At 23.4% G+C, this 21180-nt stretch overlaps 6 protein-coding genes across 6 annotated transcripts; 5 read left to right on the top strand and 1 right to left on the bottom strand. All coding sequences in view use genetic code 6, as the record gives it.

The window, feature by feature from the left end:
• Positions 1-195: 195 nt before the first annotated feature.
• Positions 196-3709, top strand: TTHERM_00046720 (TBC domain protein; the record flags this gene model as incomplete). Its single annotated transcript, XM_001014667.2, has 4 exons — positions 196-1123; positions 1387-1550; positions 1612-2852; positions 3001-3709. The coding sequence occupies 4 exons, from the start codon at positions 196-198 to the stop codon at positions 3707-3709; spliced, it is 3042 nt and encodes a 1013-aa protein (XP_001014667.2).
• A 389-nt stretch (positions 3710-4098) lies between these two features.
• TTHERM_00046710 (hypothetical protein) lies at positions 4099-6619 on the top strand (the record flags this gene model as incomplete). The annotated part of the gene is made up of 2 exons (XM_001014666.2): positions 4099-5749; positions 5808-6619. 2 exons carry the CDS (start codon positions 4099-4101, stop codon positions 6617-6619), a joined length of 2463 nt encoding a protein of 820 aa, XP_001014666.2.
• A 1371-nt stretch (positions 6620-7990) lies between these two features.
• TTHERM_00046700 (hypothetical protein) lies at positions 7991-10963 on the bottom strand (the record flags this gene model as incomplete). Its single annotated transcript, XM_001014665.1, has 1 exon — positions 7991-10963. The coding sequence occupies one exon, from the start codon at positions 10961-10963 to the stop codon at positions 7991-7993; it is 2973 nt and encodes a 990-aa protein (XP_001014665.1).
• A 1079-nt stretch (positions 10964-12042) lies between these two features.
• TTHERM_00046690 (hypothetical protein) lies at positions 12043-15601 on the top strand (the record flags this gene model as incomplete). The annotated part of the gene is made up of 6 exons (XM_001014664.2): positions 12043-12095; positions 12254-14009; positions 14076-14197; positions 14256-15230; positions 15284-15380; positions 15437-15601. 6 exons carry the CDS (start codon positions 12043-12045, stop codon positions 15599-15601), a joined length of 3168 nt encoding a protein of 1055 aa, XP_001014664.2.
• A 1292-nt stretch (positions 15602-16893) lies between these two features.
• TTHERM_00046680 (Serine/Threonine kinase RIO1) lies at positions 16894-18810 on the top strand (the record flags this gene model as incomplete). The annotated part of the gene is made up of 1 exon (XM_001014663.1): positions 16894-18810. One exon carries the CDS (start codon positions 16894-16896, stop codon positions 18808-18810), a length of 1917 nt encoding a protein of 638 aa, XP_001014663.1.
• Positions 18811-20471: 1661 nt separating this feature from the next.
• TTHERM_000046679 (transmembrane protein, putative) lies at positions 20472-20933 on the top strand (the record flags this gene model as incomplete). The annotated part of the gene is made up of 1 exon (XM_012797377.1): positions 20472-20933. One exon carries the CDS (start codon positions 20472-20474, stop codon positions 20931-20933), a length of 462 nt encoding a protein of 153 aa, XP_012652831.1.
• Between the last annotated feature and the right edge of the window lie 247 nt (positions 20934-21180).

Here is a 21180-nt window from a genome sequence, read left to right as displayed (position 1 = left end):
TAAAGTCAAACAAGCTTAGGTTAGTGTATTATCAGAAATATTTCAAAAATTTAATACAATCAATATAAATATATATAATAACAAGTAAATAAATAAACAAATACATTTTTATATTAAAAGCATATCAAAAACGTAAGTAAGTAAGTCAATAAAGACAATAAAAATTTTAGAATAGTTTTTTGATAAACTTGTAGGATGAATAGAATATTAGAAGATTCGTGGGAACATTATAAAAATCTTTTCAATAAGATGGTTCAAAGTACAAAAGATGTTATAACTCTTAGCTAGTTGGTAGAGTAAATGCAAAAAGCACATGAATAATTTTCAAAAGAATTAGAATAAATTGCATCTAAATTTCATGACTAGATTTAAGGAGATGCAGGTGATCATGATGGACTCTTATTTGCATATTAGCATTTGAGTAATTATCTCTTAAAAATATCTTAAAGCCACATGTATCTAAGTAAAAACATAGCAAGTGAGATTTTAGAACCATTCAAAACATTTATTGAAAATTTCCGTCAAACAAATCGTGAAACAAGTACTAATGCAAAGTTATGGTTGAATGATATGGAGAAAAAGAGAGAGAAACTTTTAGAATCTCAAAGATTATTTTATTCTAATCGTAAAATAGCTGAAAGCTATAATGAAGTTATTGAAAAAACAGCTGAGTTAGTTGAAAAGGGCACAAAAACTCAGATTGATTTATAGAAAGTAACTCATCATTCAGTTTAACTTAAATTTAAAGCAGAAGAGTCATAAGAAGAATATAAGAAAACGATAAACCAAGTGAACTTGGAGTGGGAAAACTTTTCAAAACAATATCCAACCATTTTTACGCGATTTTAGTACAATGACGAAAGTCGCATTGCTTTTTCCAGATAAACTATATCAAAGATAGTTTAATATCTACAATCCTAAAATTAAATTGATTTGAACTCAGCAATATAGTACCAAGATAAATTTTAAGAATATGAAAAGCAAATAGTTTCTGATAAGCGTCCTGAATTGTGGAAAGTAATTTCTAAGGGTTAAAGTGTTTAGTTTTTAGAAAGGCTCAATTGCTACTAAGAAAAGTTTTTAAATTATGAAGCATGGAAAAAAAATCAAGAATAAGATTAGAGTAATTGAAATTTTAAGATTTATTTATTTATTTTAAATTGTAACTTTATAGCTAACCAAGTTGAAGATAAATTAATTTTTTATTTAGTTAATTTAATGAAGCTTGCTTTAACCTCAGTAATATCTAATTTTATTTTAGAGTTGAAGGTTTACAAGAAAAAATACCATTTAGTTGTTGATTTATGAATAATAAATATTATACTTTTTTTTTAATAAAACGAATAACGAATAATTTGCTTAAATATTAATTGTATAAAATAATAGATTAATCAGTTTAAAAGTCAAACAAAGACAATAAGGAAATAGAAGACTCTATTAATTTTTAAGAAGATCAATAGATGACAGAGGAAGAGTACTAAAAAGTCGATTAATTAGTTTTTGATATACTTGATGATACTAAAATTAATCTTTAACTCTTTTAGAAGAAAGTAATTTATTTATTTATTTTGCTTTAAAGAAAATTTGTATAAATTATCAAACTAAAAAAAGTGTTCAAGTTTTTCTGGAAGATCTAGCTTAAACTCAAGTATGATTGATGACTAATAAACTTTATCAAGCCAACTAAGTTCATCTAAAATAGAAATACATCATGACACGCTGAATGAGGATTCTAAATCTGACTATAGCTTTGATGGAGATAGCTGTGCCTTAAGTTAACGTTCGTTCTAGACAAATTTTTTAGGATTATTTGGTAGTTAATAAGTATGTGAATATTTTATAGATAATCTAACTCAGAATATTCAAAAAAAATCAAGTTTTAATATTGAACTTGTTGAAGAAAAGTTTATTGACGTTTGTGAGCTTATGAAAGTAGTATTAAATTACATTTCTTCATGTTAAAATGAAAAGATTTCTCCAGAGACATTTTAAAATATTTTGATAATTATCACTAAAATCATAAAAAAATAAAAGAAAAATCGTAAAGAATTTTTAGCTACTCATGTAAATGATTTAAAACTATTATACAATACCAAGAATTGGGAAGATTTATTTGATTTTATCAAAATAAAAAAATTGGATGATAAAAAGAAGAAAATTAATCTTCTTAAGGAATAGCCCACTATTTTTAACAGCAAAAATATTCAAAAAGGAATTAAGCTATTAGGTTTTGGGTTAAATAAAATTGGAGGATTCTTTTAAAAGAAATAAGAAAAACTTTCTGAAGAAGATAAAGCGTTGGAAAGTGAATTAAGTTACTTTACATTAGACGAACTTAATAAGTACTTACTTAATATAGAGCTTTCATCTGAATTTGTTAGCGATTTGATTATCGATTTAGCTAAAAAGAAAGGGGCTTACCTTGATTAAATACCAAGAATTTTAGAGAAATAAGAGAATAAAAAAAATTCAGAGCTAAGGCGTAACTTTTTATCATACAAAAATAAAAAGAGACGTGATGAGGAGAGATTTGAAAAGATTTAAAAAAATAAATTACTCCTTAAAGTCTATGGAATAAAGTGTGCACTTTAGTTCTTAAGCACAAAAGACAAACCTTGGCAACTATTGCAATTAAATAGCACATTTAAATAGAATTTACGTAAGTAAATATATAAAATTTACTTATTTAGAGATTCTGAAACTGAATGGTTAAATAAGAATCGTGTTTAAACTTGGTTGAGTATCTTAAATATTGACAGTTTAAAGTTTAATTACATTGATTACAAAAAAGAGGTTGCCATTAATGCTAAGCCTGATTAAATTGAAGAAATCATCACTTTAGATGTTAACAGGTAATTAATTATCACAATTAAATTTTAAATGTCTTTTGAAGAAAAAAAAATATTTCTTTTTAAAAATCTTTTAATTTAAAAAAAAAAAAAATTTATTAATATTTTTAAAAATAATTTGGCTGATTTAATCTTTAAATATTAATTTTAGATCTCTTCACTTGCATTAAGACCGTATTAACTCAAACTAGCTCTAGAGCTTGCTTAGAATTTTTGCTTATTACAATACAGATATATCATATTGTTAAGGTATGAATTATATTGCTGGATTTTTGTATTTGATAATTCTAAATGAAGCATAAACATACAAAGCATTCCATACTGTAATGAATACATATTTCAAATAATTACTTACAGATAACTTTGAGTAATTAAAAGTAGTTTTCTATTAATTAGAAAGACTTCTTAGTATATTTTTACCAGAGTTAGCTGATCATTTAAAATAATAGGGTGTCGATTCTAATTATTATGCTACCAGCTGGTTTATCACTATTTTTAGTAGTGTGTTTTAATATGCAAAAGATTCATATCTCCTTTGCGCCATTTGGGATATCTTTTTATGTGAAGGCTGGAAAGGTTTCTTTAAGTGTGTTTTGTGGATTTTAAAGCTTATTTCTCCAAAGCTCACTAAATTAGATTTTGATGACATTTTACATTCTTTATCTGATTTAATTAAAAATGAATTGTTCGTTAATTCTTATTCAGATCTAAAGAAAAAAGGTATATTACCTAATGTGGACAACATTAAAACAGAAATTAAATAAATTAAAGTAACTAATAAGCTGCTAGAAAATCTTTAAAATGAGCATAAATTCTTTTAACTTAATCTTAAAAAGAAGTTACAAGGAATTTAACAATGAAAAAAAAATAATTTTTATTTTATAAAATTTTAGTTACTGTAAAAAATTTTATTTGATAATTTTTTTGTTTTGTGGTAAATTCTTTTATCTTATGTAAATTTAACATTCAGTTCAGTGCTTACTTATTATTTAAAGTTTTTACAGATTTGTGAATTTTGGTGATTAATTTTAATTTACCAAATAGTGAAATGAATGATCAATAAATATTTTAACAATACAAATTTTATTAAATATTATTTTGTATAAGCATATTTTGTAAGTAAATAAATAATTAGATATAGAATATAGATTGATTGATAGATAGAGAGAGAGCAATATTTAGATATTAAACCATTTACTATATTTAGAAAAAGCTTTTCTTATATAATTTATAAATATTTGTAAAATAAATGAGTATCAAAGAGTCATTTAAGTAAGCAAGAAGTAAATCTTATGCAACATAGAAGTAAGCAGCAGAAAATATAGGCATTTAAAGAGGATCAGTCCTTTTTACTAAAGAATTCAATAATAGTCAAATATTTAAGTAAAACAATAACAATTACCTCTCTCAGCAGCCTAAAGCAATTGATTTGATTTAGAAAAAAAGAAATTAGAAGAATAGTATTGGATTTTTAGACTCTGCAGAAACTCAGCCTTCAACAAGAGGAAATACATTTTATCATAAATCACATGAAAATAGAGCGATGGAGAAGAATAATAGTTAACCAAATGTAAAATATTAAACTCTATAATAAACTATACCAACTGGAAATTTAACGACACAACCTGATTCTATTTATGAAAGTGTAGAGGCAATTTATCCAGAGTTTAAAAAGAAAGTACTGTTAAAAAGATAAGCATAAAAAACTGAATATGAAAAAGATAGCGAAGAAGCAATACAAAGATTCAAAACAGAAATGTATTAAAATGATAAGTTTTTGTATAAAAGCTAATAACAGCTAAGAGAAATTGAAGAGAAAGAATAATATGAGCTTTTTAAAAAAGAGATAGAAATTTAATAAAAAATATTAAAAAATAAAGAAGATCTTTAAAAATCTGAGCTTCAAGTCAAGCAATGGCCAAATATTTGGAAAATGGTTCGCCATTTTCAAGAAACATAAGCACAAGATGTTGCAGATATGCTAAAAACTAAGGATTTTTTAGATGAATTTGATCAATAATTTTAAAATTAAAAACAAATATCTGAAAATGCAAAATAAATCTAAGGTTTGAGTGAACTCAAAAAAAATAAAGGATATGCTCACGCCACAATATCTTCTTCTAATCTTATTAAAACATTATAGAACGAAAACAATCCAATTAATAAAAACAATGGAAATAAGTAAAAATAGAATATACAATCTTTCTTAGAGAAAGAATGCAAGAAAGCAAAAATGATGGCAGAAGAACTTGAAATATAGCAAATATTTAGAAATGGAATTAATACCGAAAACGCAAACACATTTAGTGATGTCAATAAAATAAATACTAAGATAAAAAAGTATTGTAAACTTATCAGACCAAAAGGAGCTAGTCTTTCCAGCAAAGTTGAATAAAAGTTCGTGGATAATAATATGAAGTATTTTTTGATTTCCAGTACTATTGATATTGATTAAACTTAAAAAATAATGTTTAAACAGTAATTTGAAAAAAATAAAACACTGACTAATAACTTTGGAAATTCAAGTTAGGTTTAAATACAATCTAAGGTAATGTAAGAATTTTAAAAGCAGAATTTAAATAACAAAAACAACGATGACTACTTAAATGATAATGTTATTCTTTTTCCTACTGAAATAGATTAAATTTTATAATCCTAAGAGTATTAAGACTCTCCAAAAAGCAAAACTCATCATAGTAATTAAAAATAAGGTAATTTTTTAGAAAGTATACAATAGAATAACTTGTAGCAAACGATACAGGAAGAAAATATTTATGAAAATTTATCAACTCCTCCTTCAAACACTGAGAGAAGAATTAGTATTCCAAAAATTGTTAATGGCAGGATTACACTGGAAGTAAAAAGGTTCATTAAAAAAAATTTGCCTCAGACAAAACATTGTAATAACTAACTATTTTATCTTAAGAGACATTATATTAATTTTATTTTTTAATATAGTTGTTCATTACCGATAAAGAAAAGACAAGAGATCTATCTCCATGAATACTCATAAATTTCCAAAATATGATGATCAGGAAGCCCACAAATTAGATTTAACATGTACCAGAGAGTAGTAGAGAAGTATAAATATTAATAAAAGTGTAAATGATTGGGGATCTTAATTCAGAACAATAAATAGCTCAAGTTACCATCAAAGAAGTACTTCTGTGATAAACAGTAGATAAGATTTATAAAGAAGTTAAATGCAAAGTAGGTAGGGTACTTCTGTTTAGTTAAAAACAGAAGGTGATTAAAATTAATAGTTCTTTAATGAGAGCTAGTCTAAAATAAATGAAATACTTCTAAGTTGTGCAAAAGTCAAGAATGAAAAATACAATGATGAAATAGAGAGAGAGGAATATTCTTAAAAGAGGACTGCTAAAGACGTAATAAAGGCTATGGAAAAATTGAGAGATAATAAAACAGAAAAAATAAAGACAAAGTTGCTGAATTAGTCTGAATTAATTGAAAAAAATGATATTGAAATGCTAGGTGAGGGATAAAAAGTATTAAATTACTTAGAAGATCAAATAGTTTAAAGTAATTGGGGTAAAAAAATATAAAATTAAGAGTTAGAGTATAAAAAAGACTTAATCAGATAAAAAATGCTTTAATCTTAAAATGGAAATGTTATAAAAGCTTCTTAAGTTTCTCAAATACATAAAAAAAAATTAGAAAAAAATAAGATATAATAGAAATGCTTTATTCAATCTTAAGAAAAGCAACTTTCGAAATACATAAACTTTGCAGATTACATAGGATACAAATGATTTACAATAAAATTTTTAATTACTTTATATAGATAAAAAAGAATGGGATTTAAATTATATTTCTCAAATTAATTAATTATGACAATTAGTTAGTTAGGTCTTTTCACATATGTTTAAAATTAATTATCAATTTTATTCTATTAAATAAAATCTTAATAAAAATAATCATTCTACCTAATTGATATTAATCTCTAAGTGAATTATTTTTTGAAAGTCTAAAACTTAAAATATCAAAGATCAATTTAAAATTTAAATTATATAATATTGTTGAATAAGCTAATTTATTTATAGATTATAAAAAACACTGTTTTTCAATATTTGTTTAATTTTAATTAAATATTTTTGAAAACTCATAAAACATTAAATTATATTCTTATAATTTTTAAAATTAAAATATGACTTTATTTAAAATGCTATTTCCATACTTTTAATTGTATTTCTTAAAATCAATAAATTATTCATGAAAATTAAACTATCGGATAAATACTGTAGAATACTTGTTAAGTGGTAATTAATTAGTTATGTCGCAAAATTAGCAAGTCATTTTTTTAAAATTAGATTATTTAACAAAAAGATATTATTTCTGAAACAGTTTAGTGAAATTTTTGAAGTTTATATTTTGAATAAAAATAATTTTTAGAACCCATAATAGATTTAAAATATTGATATTACTAATTGCTTTTTTATTTAATATTTTTAAAAATATATTTTTTAAGTTTGAAATTACAATCTTCAAAAATTAAATATAGTTTTATAATTTTAGATGGGTTAGATTATCATATTTTTATTTAGTTATGAATTTAAAATAAAGAGTGTAAATTTATAATTAAAAAGATGACCATAGATTTAAACAATCAAATAAGCAAACAAACAATCATAGAATTTAATAGAATATAAACATTTACTTGGTTAATGTATAATTAATATAATTAAAAAATATTAACATTAATTTACTATTTTATCTTCCAACAATAATTTATTTTGTAAACTACAATAAGTTAGTATTTTATTTTAGAGAGAGGTGTGATTATTAATTAGCATTAATTCAGAAATGAATTAACAAATAAGCTATTTTTATTCACACTTCCTTCTAAATATTATTTTAAAAACTGCTTCTCTATTTTTATTGTTTTTAGCCTGTAATATAAATTCATATTTTGATTGAGAGTTGTAGAATTTATCTATTTATTATCTTTCATTCAAAGAAATGAATTACTAATTTGATTGAGTTAAGAAAGAATTTATATTTATTTTTTTATATAATAATTATTTTGTTTTAATTATAGTTTTTGCAAATTAATTTGAATTTAAATTATTTAGAAAAAATGATTGATTAGCTGCTATAAAAGTTAAGCCAACTTAACTCAACTCTCAATAAACTTCTAAAGAAACAGGATAATGGAAAAGCAGAGAAGAATTTACGATTCTAAATATAAGGACATTTTTTATGTGTAAAGGTGTTTTATCTCCTGTCATCATTCTCCTTTCATTATAGTCTTTAAAGTGTTAGTTAGGACGGAGTAGCAAATTTATCATAAAGAGACTTTTAGGCTGAACAGTGATAACTTATGGACTGAGGTTTAACTAGAATGGACATATAGATCCATCTTATAAATTAGTTACGTGCTATTAATTGGTTTAGTCACTAAGCCAGAATGGTTCTAATTAAAGAGTATAGCTATATGTATTTTTGAAAGGAATTTTGCAGTCACTTTTTTTACCTCTGCGTATAGCTAGCTTAATTACCTTGGAAGAACGTGAAGCATGGAACAATTAACGTGTGCAAACAATCTTAGGTATTTCTACAGTACTTGTAATGGGAATAGAAATATAAGAATCGTATCCATTCACAGTTACAGCAAATGAACCCTTAATTATCTTTTCTTCATTTATATTTGGGACTTTCAATGCTATATGGACTTTAATACTTTGATATCCAGGAATGGAAAACATCAACTTTTCATTGTAATCGTAATTTATTGTTTTACGAATGCTGTAAACATATTCACCATGACTATCAAACTCAGGATTTAAGCATAAGCCAACTACTTTTATGAATACAGTTTCATTAGTTTTGTTGACTATTTAAACTTATTCTTCAAATATATTTCCTGGAAAAACTACACCAAACTTAACTGAATCTATAGAGAGTTAGAGGATTTCATTTACATGTGAGTAAACTTGTTGATTTTTGCTTGCTACTGGTTAGTATTAGGTTTGTTAATTGTAACTTTTAGAAGGGTATTAAGATTGCTAATATGATTATTACTATTTAGATGAATTGTTTTAGTTGCTGCTACTGTTATAAGAATAAGACTTACGAGCTTTTTCTTCTTCTCTTTAGCTCTAAGATGATGAATATTGATAATCATCTTTCTCTTCTTAGTGCTTCTTTTATTTAACTTCATCTTACTTTGGTTAAGTATTTTATTATTTAATAGTTTTTTAAGCATTAGAAGGAGAATAATCTCTCTTAGGATGATTAACTTGTATGCTTTTTTAAATATTAGTTAAAGTAGCTTTCTCTTTTAAAATATACATCACTAATTAATCCAAGTAGCTATCAGTTTCTCTAATTATGCTTTGATAATTTTCAAGGTGTCTTATTGTTTCACTTTTCTCAGCATGCTCATCTTCATTATTTTGTTCCTATTATCCTTCTCTTTCTTGCTTCTCTTGGACTTCTTCTTCTTATTAACTACCATCGTTACTGTATTATTATTCGATATTCTCTTTATTTGTGTATTCTTCATAGTTTTCTTTTTCATTTTAATCTTTTTCTTCATAATTTAACAAGTCTAATTTTTATTCTTCTTTTTATGGCTATTATTCTTCTTCATCTTCCTCCTCTTGCTCTTCATCTTCTTCGGCTCCTATCAATTCCATAGGTTAATATATATTCCTGTCTTCGTCATCTACAACAATTAGATCTTATTCAAATTAATTTTCTTTTTCAGATTCGTTATTTTTATTGTCGCTTTTATTAACATCGTCTGTTTACTGCTATTCGAATTCACTCATATTAGATTCTTCCTATTTAAGTGAAATTTAATTTGTTAGTAACTCTTCTTCCTATATTTCTTAACTAATTAATTCTTAGTTTTAATCAGGTTTATCTACTTTCAGAGATGAATATACTGATTCAATATTACTGATATCTCTAATTTAGGTTGTTTCTTTTTCATTTTTATTTACAATATTTTCATTAAAATATTCCTAATTATCATCTTAAAAATCATCTATTTAATAACATTCAATTTTTTCTAGGGCTTCAACATTTTCTTGTAATGAATTTTCTGATTCTTTTACATACTAATCTTCAAATTACTCATATTCTATATCCTCAGTATGTTTGTTTTGTTAATTTGAGCTTTCAATCTAATTTTCATTTAAATCTTAGAATTGTTCTGATGATTTTTCTTAATCTGAAAATAAACAGTTCTAATCTTTTTAAACTATCAACGGTTCATTAATTTAATTTATATTCTAAATTTCTTATTTAATTTGGGTATTATTAGCTTATTAAATTTGATGGTCAATTTGCTTTTTTTCTGAAGAGCTATTTCTTGAATTAGAGGATTGATTTTATGTATTTGGCAAAACTGAATGTTAATTATCTTTGTTTTAATCTCTTTCTTTGAATGGCGATGAAATAACATTTTACAAACTAGACTGAGTGAGTTATTAATTTGATTGCTTGTTTAAATTTGTACAATTGTTTAATACCAGACTATTGGTATTATTTAAAGTTTAGGGAGAGTTTTTTGTTGACACGCTTTTACTGTTTTAAATTTCATTTTCATCATTTTTTTAGTTACATTTAGATGAGGATGAAGATCTGCTATTTATTGTGAGTTTTAGCAATCTTGAAGGAGAGTTTGTAGCACAAGGAGATATAGGAGCACATAAATTATTTTAAATGTTACTTAGTATTGATGTGTTAACAGATTCATTTTCTTTATTATCTTCTCCTTCAACTTCTAATTTTTGTGAAGATGGAGAAGAGGTTTGTTAACTTTTAGCTGATGATCCAAGAGAATCATGGCTTGTAATTGGTTTGTTTATTAAATCAGATAAAACTTTGTTCGCAGAAGTATTATTTTCTGAGAATTTTTCACTTTTTTCTTCATAAGCTTATTTGTTATTTGATGCAGTTGATTGTAGAATATTAGTTTGAATTGATACAAAAATATCAACTGCTTGTTAATCTGCTAATATCAAATGAGGTTCTACATTTTCTTTCGAGATGCTTTCCTAAATTTCCTAGTTGTAATATTATTAGGTGCTACTTCCTTAAATATTACTTTCTTGATCTAAGCCAGATATTATTGAATTTAAACTCATTCTTTTTGTTAACGAATGAAAAAAAAATTTCTGCTTTGTATTTAATTTTTTAATTAACAATTATTTGTTGTCAAAGCAAGTTTTTTATCTTATTATTTATCAAAATTCAATTAATTCTTTATTGAATTTTTGATTTTTTTTCATATTTTTCTTTTGCATGATTTATTTTGACAGCAAGCATACACTAAATAATTAATTAGTAAATCAATCAATCATTATTATTTAATATAGATTGTCCTATTTATTTTTTCTAACTACCTTGTTGTTTCATCTTTAATTTAATTAATTTCACTTTGCTATCAAACAAATTACTAATGACTTAATTAAATGAGAGTAGTTATCTTGATTCAATTTGTCTATAGTGGATTTTCAAAAATTTTGATCATATACCAAAAGTAAAAAAAACAGTCTATTTTGGAAAAATTGTCGAAGTTTGTTTTACTTTTTTGAAATTTGAGTTTGTAAAATTCAAACGGATATGATAAAATCAATATTTTCATTAAATTATAAAAATAATTTATCATAAAATTTTAATTTTTTTTTAAAAGAAGAAAGATGATTAATTTAAATTTTTTTAATTCGCTTTATTAAATCATTTGTAAGAATATTTAAATAAAAATATCATTTTTCATATTTTATTTTTAATTGTGTAAAAATTATTTTTAATTAATTAATATTTATTTTATAATTTTATTTATTATTTCGAATATTTTTTTATAAAAAAATAATATATTAATGAAAATTTCCAACAAAAAGATATTATTAGAACTACTCATTAATAAATATTCAATACTTTATTATAGGTTTATATTTAAACAATATTAATGCAAAACAAGATAAATTAAAAATACATTTAAAACATTTACTTGCTTCTAAGCTCGATCTATGAAGCGTATTTCAAATTAAATTAATTGGCTTCTTATTTTATTATAAATTTATTAAATAGACTGGATATGTATGAATATTATTTGTTAGGTTCAAAAAACAATTCTAATTTTTTGTAATTTTAAAATTTTAATTTGTTGTGAGGGATTAAATTTTTTACAGAAAAATAATTCATTAAATAGTCTAGCATTAAAATGAACAAACAACAACAATAGGTTGGAGATTTAAAGCAAAATTCTGTTTTTAAGTAAGCTTTATTAAATAAATTCAAATAAAATTATTTTAAAATGAATGGAAAGAAATCAAAAAACTTAAAAAATTGAGCAATTTTAATTGCTTTAATTGATATAATTTGAAATAAAAATGTTTTGAATATTTTTGCATAAAAAAATTTTTTTAATAAAGTAATATTAATTTAATGGACCCTAAAAAACTCTCAACTCAGGAATTAGAGCAAATAGTCTTAAATAACTTAAAATCAGTTGGCGAAAAGCTTTAAAACTCATCTTCACCTATTAGATAAATACAATAGACGAAATATCAAGTTGAGTAAGGATATGTAAATTAGAAATAAGGGTATTCATTTTAAAACCAAAAGGGGAATAATGGGAATTATAATTCCGTTTCAAATGATTAGTAATAAAAGACTCTTCCAATAAATAGAAATACACCATCATTTTAGAATGTAATCATTAATGATAGTCTTGTTGGATAAGAATAAGGTGAGAATGTAATAAATTAACACTAGATTCAACTAAGTGCTTTTGCTTCTCCTTAGTTTAATTCACCTTCATAAAAGTTACTTTTTTCTAACACAAATAGAGGTGAAACTATGACTAGGAAAGATTTAGAGAGTTCGAATTAAGTTGCTTTAGAAAAAAAAGAAAACCCTTAGCTAATTTCTAATCCTGCACCATAAAATAATCCTTTTTAAACTACTGACTAGATTGCTTAAGTATAAAATATGCTTTCCTCGATAGAAAATCCTTTTTCATAGAATTTATTTGCTAGCCATTTCAAAGTTAATGGTAATAATAATACTTTGTCTAATCCTGCATCTAATTTACCAACAAATTTGGGAAGCAGTACTGCTTAAAAATTTTAGCTTTTACCCCCAAAACAATTAGAAACTCCAAATAAACCTTCTATTACTGGTTTATAATAAAATCCTTTTAAATAGGACTTCTAAAAGAATTCAAGTGAGCAAAGTATTAGAAATGCTAGATTTTTAACCTCTAATAAGGAAAATAGTAATCAGAATAATTAATCTTCTTCAACTGCAAATATGAGCACTACAAATAATCTTATGTTGGGTGATTAAAATTTTATTAATGGAGTAAATGATTAAGCTAATGTTTTGAATCATTCAAGTAGTACAACAAATTAAAAGCTAAGGAGTGCTTCACCAAATTTTAACGGATGGTCAGATAGTACTTCTCCTGCTATTGCTGGAGCTATGAAAGTTTTAAAAGAAAAATGTAGTAAAGCTGAGTAATAATTGAAAGAGCTATAATAAACTTGTTAACAATAGTAAGAAGAAATTAATTAGCTAAAAGAAAATGGAAAAACTTAAAAATAATAATGGGAAGAAAACTCTAAAGAAAGCTTCATTAGACTAAGTGAGTAAACTGGTAAGGTTCTTGGAGAAATAACAAAACTTCAAACAGAAAATGCTCATGTTTAGAATGAAAATGCAATAATGTAAAAATAAATTGATGCTTACAAATCATAAATTTAAGAACTAACTCAAGAAGTTTTGTATTTACGTAAATGCAATGAGATTATTGAAGGAGAAAAAAGCAAGCATTTAGAACACAATGCATAAGAAAAAGATGAGCTTGATTAAAAGTTTATTATTTTAGAGAAATTACGCAAAACCGATAAATAACTGATTGAAAAACTTGAAAATGATCTTTAAGAGTTGTAAAATGCGAAAAGAATTTAAGAGGAGAAGTTGAAAAAGTTGGAGATAGAGAATGAGTAGCTTAAAAATGAGCTTTATGATTCTTAAGAATCATTGGAAGGGAGATGCAAGGCATCTGAAAGCAAACTTTCCTTGTATGAAAAAGAATTGAATTTGATAAAAGAAAAATATGAAAAAGAGAGAAATTTTAATCAGAAGAGAGCTTCAATTTACGCTGAAAAGGATTAAGTTATGAAGGTAAAACAAAATTAAAATTATGATTATGGTTAGTTAATTATACCGCCTAATATTATAAAAAAATAGCAATTACAAGAAGAAAATATAGACTTTAGAAGCTAGATTAAGTCTCTTTAAACTCAGTTAGACCATTAAAAGAAATAAAATGAATTGCATGATAAAATGAAATAAAAATTTGAAAGAGAGAAGTAATAAACTTAAAATAAAAAATTTAAATATATTTTTAAAAAAATAATATTATTAAAGATATAGTTAAGAAGAATCATATAAGCAATTAAAAGGGCTTACAGATGAAATAGTTAATTTAGCATAGAGAGAAGCAAATACAAGAATGAAGGAGTAATTACATTTATTTTAATAGAGACTAAAAAGATTAGATGATGGAAATAAAAAAATATCTGAATCTTAATCATCTATCTCTCGTTCATCTTCTAAGCAGAAACAATTAAAATCTAGAGGACCTTCTAAAGAAAAGAAGACTAAAGACAGTACGGATAGCAGAGCCAATAATTTTTCATCTTCTAAAACTAAATCTTCAGTTATAAGCAACAGTGCAAATAAATTTTATAAGTAAGCCTCACCAAAATCGAATAAAAGTGGATAAAATCATTCAAATGTCGTTACTGTTGTCTCTAATAAAAAATTAAAGCCAAAATCAAAATCTAGAAATCCATCTCAAAATAAGGAGCTGCACTTAGAAGACCTAGATGAAAGTATAGAGAGTAGACGAAGTGCTCTTATTGGATCTTCTTCTGTATAAAAACTCTCCAATGAAGGCTAAAAGAGAATGGTAAGAAAAAATTCTCTAGTTTTATCATAAAACAACAGCTTAGATTTTGAGTCTATGTCACCTCATACCAGCAGAAAATCAAATTAAGGACAGACAGGTAGAAGTACAAGCAGATAAAGAAGTGTAAGCAAAAACTCTGATTTATCAGCATCAAGAAATAAATCATTAAAAAAGAAAAAATAAGGTGCTTCATAAATAAGTTAGAATTCATATATTTACCATGAAGACAGAGGAGTACATCGTCATGAAGAAGATGACATAGATGCATTAATGACAAATCAAAGTTAAGTCACTGTAAAGCCTAGCCAATAATCGACCTCTAATCGCTACGGAATGCAATCAAATAATTAATAGTATAGTACAATATTAACAGAACCTAAAAACCCTTCAGCATACATTTAATCTTATACATTCCCAGAAAACTTCTAAAAGTAAAAATATTAAGTCTAGCTAATTTAATTTAAGTTTTATTAATAATATCTAGAATGACAGAGTCTGAAATTTCAAACGAAATATTTAAGTTAGAAAGAGCTGTTGCAGAAACAAAGAGGGAATATAACAATTTATTAACTAGATCAAGAGTACATTATTTTTAATCATAAAAAACTTTTATTTACTTAAAATATATTAAATGAAGGAAAATTCTGATATTAACATCGAAGAAGTAAGACAAAGAATGAATGAACTAGCTATTGATATGTAAAAACAATCAGACTGGTAGTTTATCTTAAAAAAGAAACAAAGAGAAATTATAACTATGAGTTTTGGTAAATAAAGCCTATAAACAAATAATATAAATTGAAACGAAATCAAATAACTAAAAAACAAAAAAAAGTAATCAATAAAATTAATTAACCAATAAAAAATAAAATAAAAAATATTTTGCTATAATTAAAAATAATCTATATGTTTTTGTATATAATTTGTTTTATTAAATTATTAGGATTTCCTCACTCAAATAAATAATAAATTATAAAATAGCTTTTAATTAGTGTATTAGATTAGTCTCATGTACGTGAGCTTAATTAATTTAATTTTATGTTGTAGTTTTTATTTTAAATAAAATAAATTATTTAAGTTTTTTAATAATATTTTTAGAGTTCATTTAAACTATATTTTGAATTAATTAATCTAATAGGTTAATTTTTACTATTAAAAATAAGTTTATTCATATAATAAATAATTTTAATTCATGAAAATTATTTTTTTTGAAATTGCTTTATTTTATTTATTTTAGATTTCTTTGATTGTTTACTTTATAAATAAAAGAAAATACACAAGCCAATATCATAAATATTGTTAGCTATTTAATTGATTATTTTTTTTAATATTCATAAAAATATCAATTCAATTCAGCTAAAAGTTCACATGAAAAATTAATAATTGCTTAAATTCTTTATTAAATTATTATTTATAATAAAGATTAAAAAATTAATCTAGAAAATCAAGATTGTTATATTAAAAATCTCTTTAAAAAAATTAATTGTGGTATTTTTAAATTAATTTTAAATTTATCAATTTTCATTTGAGTTTTTAAAAAATAAAAATTGAAATAAAATAATTTTTTAATATTTTATTTTTGATATTAAAAATATCTTTTTTTAATTTTAGTGCTTTAGTATTTCCAATAAAGTTTGATTCTTATAATTTCAAATATTTATTTACTTTTTTTTTTTATTTACAGAAAAAAATGATATATTTTTTATTGACTAATCTAATTAATTATTGATGTCTGAATTAAAAATATGGCTTAAAAAATCTCAAAATAATAAAAATATTTGTTAATCATTTTTTCTAAGAAACAATCTATTTTAGTAAAAAAATTATAAATTTTCTTCTATTTTATTAAATATGTAGAAATAATAGAAAGAAATTTTATAAAATTAATAATAATTCTTTTTGATTTAAAATAAGGATAAAAATAGAGCTGATTAACTACAATCAAAACTAAATGAAATTTTGATTCTACATATTTTGTTATCATAAATTAAACTTTGGTATATATATCGCTGTTTCTTTAAAATTAAAAAGAAAGATTTAGATACTTCAATAATTTATTTTTCAAAAAAAAAAATTTTAGTTTTAATTACATTAATGAGTTAGAAAAAGGAAACAAAGCAAAAGAAGATAGTCTTAGTAGATGACTACTTTAATCCCACAAAAGAAGATGAGTAAGGAAATAACTAATCAAATAATCCTGAAAATTTGGATGAATAGGAATATGATTAACACTCTTCTTCAGATGAGGAATAATATAAAAAAGTTAGCAAAAAAAAGAAGAATCGTAAAGTAAGTTCAGACGATGACTTAGATGAACTTGACTATTTAGAAGTTGCAGTGCATAAAGGTAATATAGGTCTTGAAGATGGTCAAGGATTAGCTGTATCAGAAACTAATGATGCTAAATAAGGTAGACTTGTAGCTAAACTTTCTTCCAAAATTTCTGTTGAGAAAATGGGATCTAGAACTACTGCTTCTCATGGAGCTATGCAATCGATTAAAGAAAGCATTAATAAATCTTAAAAGGGCTCTAACCGTGTTAAAGATAAGTCTGATCGTGCCACCGTAGAATAGGTACTTGATCCTCGTACTAGAGTTATCCTTGTTAAATTATTGAATAAGAAGATTATTAATGAAATCAATGGCTGTTTATCTACTGGTAAAGAAGCTAACGTTTACCATGCAAGTTCTTCAAACGGCAAAGAATATGCCATAAAAATTTATAAAACTTCAATCTTAGTATTTAAAGATCGTGAAAAATACGTTGCTGGTGAATTTCGTTTTAGAAAGGGTCACTGCAAAAGTAATCCACGTAAAATGATTAAGTTATGGGCTGAAAAAGAAATCCGTAACTTAAAACGTATATATCAAAGTTCCATCCCTTGTCCTGAACCTTTGATAGTAAAAAGCAATGTTCTTATGATGGAATTCATTGGTAAAGATGGCAAAGCTGCTCCCCGTCTAAAGGATGCAGAAAATATTGAGTTAGAGCAATATTCTAAAATTTATTTACAGTTACTCCGTGATATGAGAACTCTTTATTAAGATTGTAGATTAGTTCATGGTGATCTTAGTGAGTACAATTTACTTTATTATAATGAAAAGCTTTACATGATTGATGTCTCTCAAAGTATTGAGCACGATCATGCTCATTCACTCGAATTCCTTAGACGTGATATTGTTAATGTCAATATGTACTTCAAGAAGAAAAATGTTATTACATTTTCTCTTCGTGATATTTTTGATTTTATCACTGATATCAACATAGTTCCTGGAACTGAAGCAACTATACTTGAAGAGCTGATTACCAAAGAAAATAAAGACACTGAGCAAGATGAAAAAATTTTTGCTGGAATGTACATTCCAAGAACTTTAAATGAAGTTAGTTTTAAGAATATTGAAGCAAACATAGATAAGAACATACTGAACGAAGGAAGCGATGAAGAAGCAAAAGATATAGTATATTCAAAACTAACAGGACTAATTACAAAAAGCAATAATCAATAAAATTATGAGAGTGAAAGTGATGATGATGAAGATGACGACAACGAAGATGAAAACAATAGTGAAGATGATACTGATAAATAGATTGAAGCAGCAAAACCAAATAAATTTATTAAGATAGTAACTAAAAATGAAGAAGATGGAGGTACTGAAGAATCAAAATAGAAAGCTTAAGAAGAAGTTTCATAGTTATTAAAATAAATTTAAAGTAATAAATAAAAATAAGAAGATGATGATTCCTCGTTATCTTCTTCATCTGATAGTGATTCTGATGATAGTGAAGACAGTGATGAAGATGAAGATGACGAAAATGATAGTGATGATGATGATAAATAGTAAGATTCTGAAGAAACTAAAAAAAAGAAAAAAGGAGGAGATTAGCTGTATCAAGGTCTTTCGAAAGACGAAAGAAAGAAAAAAGTAAAAGAAGAAAAGAAATAAAAAAGAGAAAATAAAATTCCAAAGCATATCAAAAAATAAATGACTAAAAAAAATAAGAAAAAATGAAAAGTTAAATTTTAAATAGCACATTCATAATTCAAAGTGTATTATAAATTTATTAAAATATTCAAATATATTTTTAAATTATTAATTAAATAATTAATAAAAGTCCTTAATTTAAAACTAACTTTATATTATTTCTTAAATGTAATTTCCAACTAATTTTTGATGCAATACTTTTTTATCAAATTTATATTCAGAATTAATAAAAATTTGTGACCTCAATAAAATATAGCCTAAATTAATCATCATAAAGATTATTAGTTAGGTAGTCTACAAATATTTAAGATCATTTATTTCAAAACATTAATATCATTATAACTCAATTAGACTCTTAAAATAATTATAGAAAAAAATCACTATCATTTGAATTATTTAATATATGATTTTTGGATTATTAAGGACTGGTAATATTTTCTTTATAACCATCTAATTATAATGAATTCTAATCATTAGGTTATTTTAGCTTTTAAGTTTTTTCTGTAATAGGCTTAGTAATATTCAAATCCTTATGATTTATTCTTACTTTTTAAATCTTTAGTATTTTTCATCTTAATTTTCCTTAATATTTAGAGCTATAATTAAAAAGAAATAGTTTATTTTTAATAAGATTAGAATTTTATTAAATTTTTTATTAAAACATAAAAACAATAATTCTCAAGCTCTTTAAATAAAGATAAATTCATTATTTAATTTTTTTAATTTAATAATTTAAAGAAAATCTAAAAAAATTGTTGCTACTTATTATCTTTTTTAATATTATGTAAATTCTGAAAGTTTAAAGATATTTTTAAGAATTTTAAAATTATAAAGATAAAGTTTTAATTTAATAAGGAATTTAATTGATTTTCTTTACAATATAGGATTGTTTTCAAAAATAATGAAGTATATAACCTATATAAGCAAATTATGATCTTATTTTGTGAAGGCAAGCTAAATTTTTTATCTTTAAAACAAATCACAAATAGTTTTATAGAATGGTTTAATATAGGTCAAATATTTCCAATACATTATTTTCTTTATACAGTAGTTATTGATTACTAAAAAATTTTATTTAGTAAAAATCAGAAAAAATAAAATAAGATCAAATAAAAATGTTGGATAATTACTTTCAAAATCTTTAAAAAAAATTTATATTATTTACTAAAGATATTATTTCATTAAAAAATCATAATAAAAAGATTTTTGTAAAATTTTATAAAAAAATTTAATACTACTTTAATCAATCAACTTTTATTTTTCTTTATTGATTTATTTATAATTGTGGAGATTTTATTTTTATTTTAGAGCTATGATTGATTTTTTTGTGAATAATAATAAATAAAAATTCAAATACTTTAGATTTATTCATTTTAGATTAAGTTATCTATCTACTCTATAAATTTAATGCTTATGTCAGTCACTTTTTTTTCAATATTAATTTAATTGTAGTTTGAGTCCTATTCATTTGGTTTAAGATAAGAATTGTATTTTTTTTTAGCTTCATTTATATTTTTGATTAGATCTAAATATATTTTTTCTTAGTTGCCAATATCATATTGAGATTTCATTAAGATTTTTTAATCCAATTTGAAATCAATTTTTTAAATTTCTTGTGAAAAAAAATTAATATTTTGGATTAAGTCACAAATTATTCTCTGAATATATTATGCTTAATCAAAAAAAATATGATTATCTACATCATCAAACCTATCTATCATTTTTTAAAGCTCTTGTAGCTAAACATTTCTTTTACTGTCTACCTAACCTAAGAAATCATTAAATTTATTAGAATCGAATTTTTCACTATCTTCAAAGTATTTTTTTAATTCATTTCTTTCAAACTACTTATTGTAGAATTCTATCAACTCATTTTTTCCTATCTCAAACTTATCTATTTTATTAAGTTCTATTTGCTAAGAGTGTTTAATAGCTTGGTTGACTTAATCTTATAATGTTTCATAATATTTAATGATTTTGTTTTTAATTACTTCTTGTTTATTAGTTTTAGAATGAGTAGAAAGATATTCTAGCTAATTGTTAGTAATATCCATAGGCCAATTTTGAATTGGTAAATGTTCTTCTTAAAGTAGAATATCTTAAATATACAAGTAGCTTTCAACTTTCTATTATTTAAGTAGACAAACTGAGCAGAGAATTTGTTAAGAAGCATCTTTATGCACACAAACGAATTATAAATCGTAGCTACTATGTAAAGGACATCTAGTATTTTAAATTACTTCCATTTTTATTAAATTTTTTAATTAATTGATTATTATTTTTTATTTTATGAATATTGTTTAATTTCTAATTAATTTGGAAGATTAGTAAGAAAATAAAAGAATTATACAACATTTATATAAAGTACAGATAATATACAATTAAATATTTTCATTG

This window comes from Tetrahymena thermophila, assembly GCF_000189635.1.
Source record: "Tetrahymena thermophila SB210 genomic scaffold scf_8254659, whole genome shotgun sequence".
In the NCBI taxonomy this organism is placed as follows: Eukaryota; Ciliophora; class Oligohymenophorea; order Hymenostomatida; family Tetrahymenidae; genus Tetrahymena; species Tetrahymena thermophila.
The sequence above is the reverse complement of the archived record's forward strand: the minus strand, read 5'-3'. Positions and strand labels throughout refer to the sequence as shown.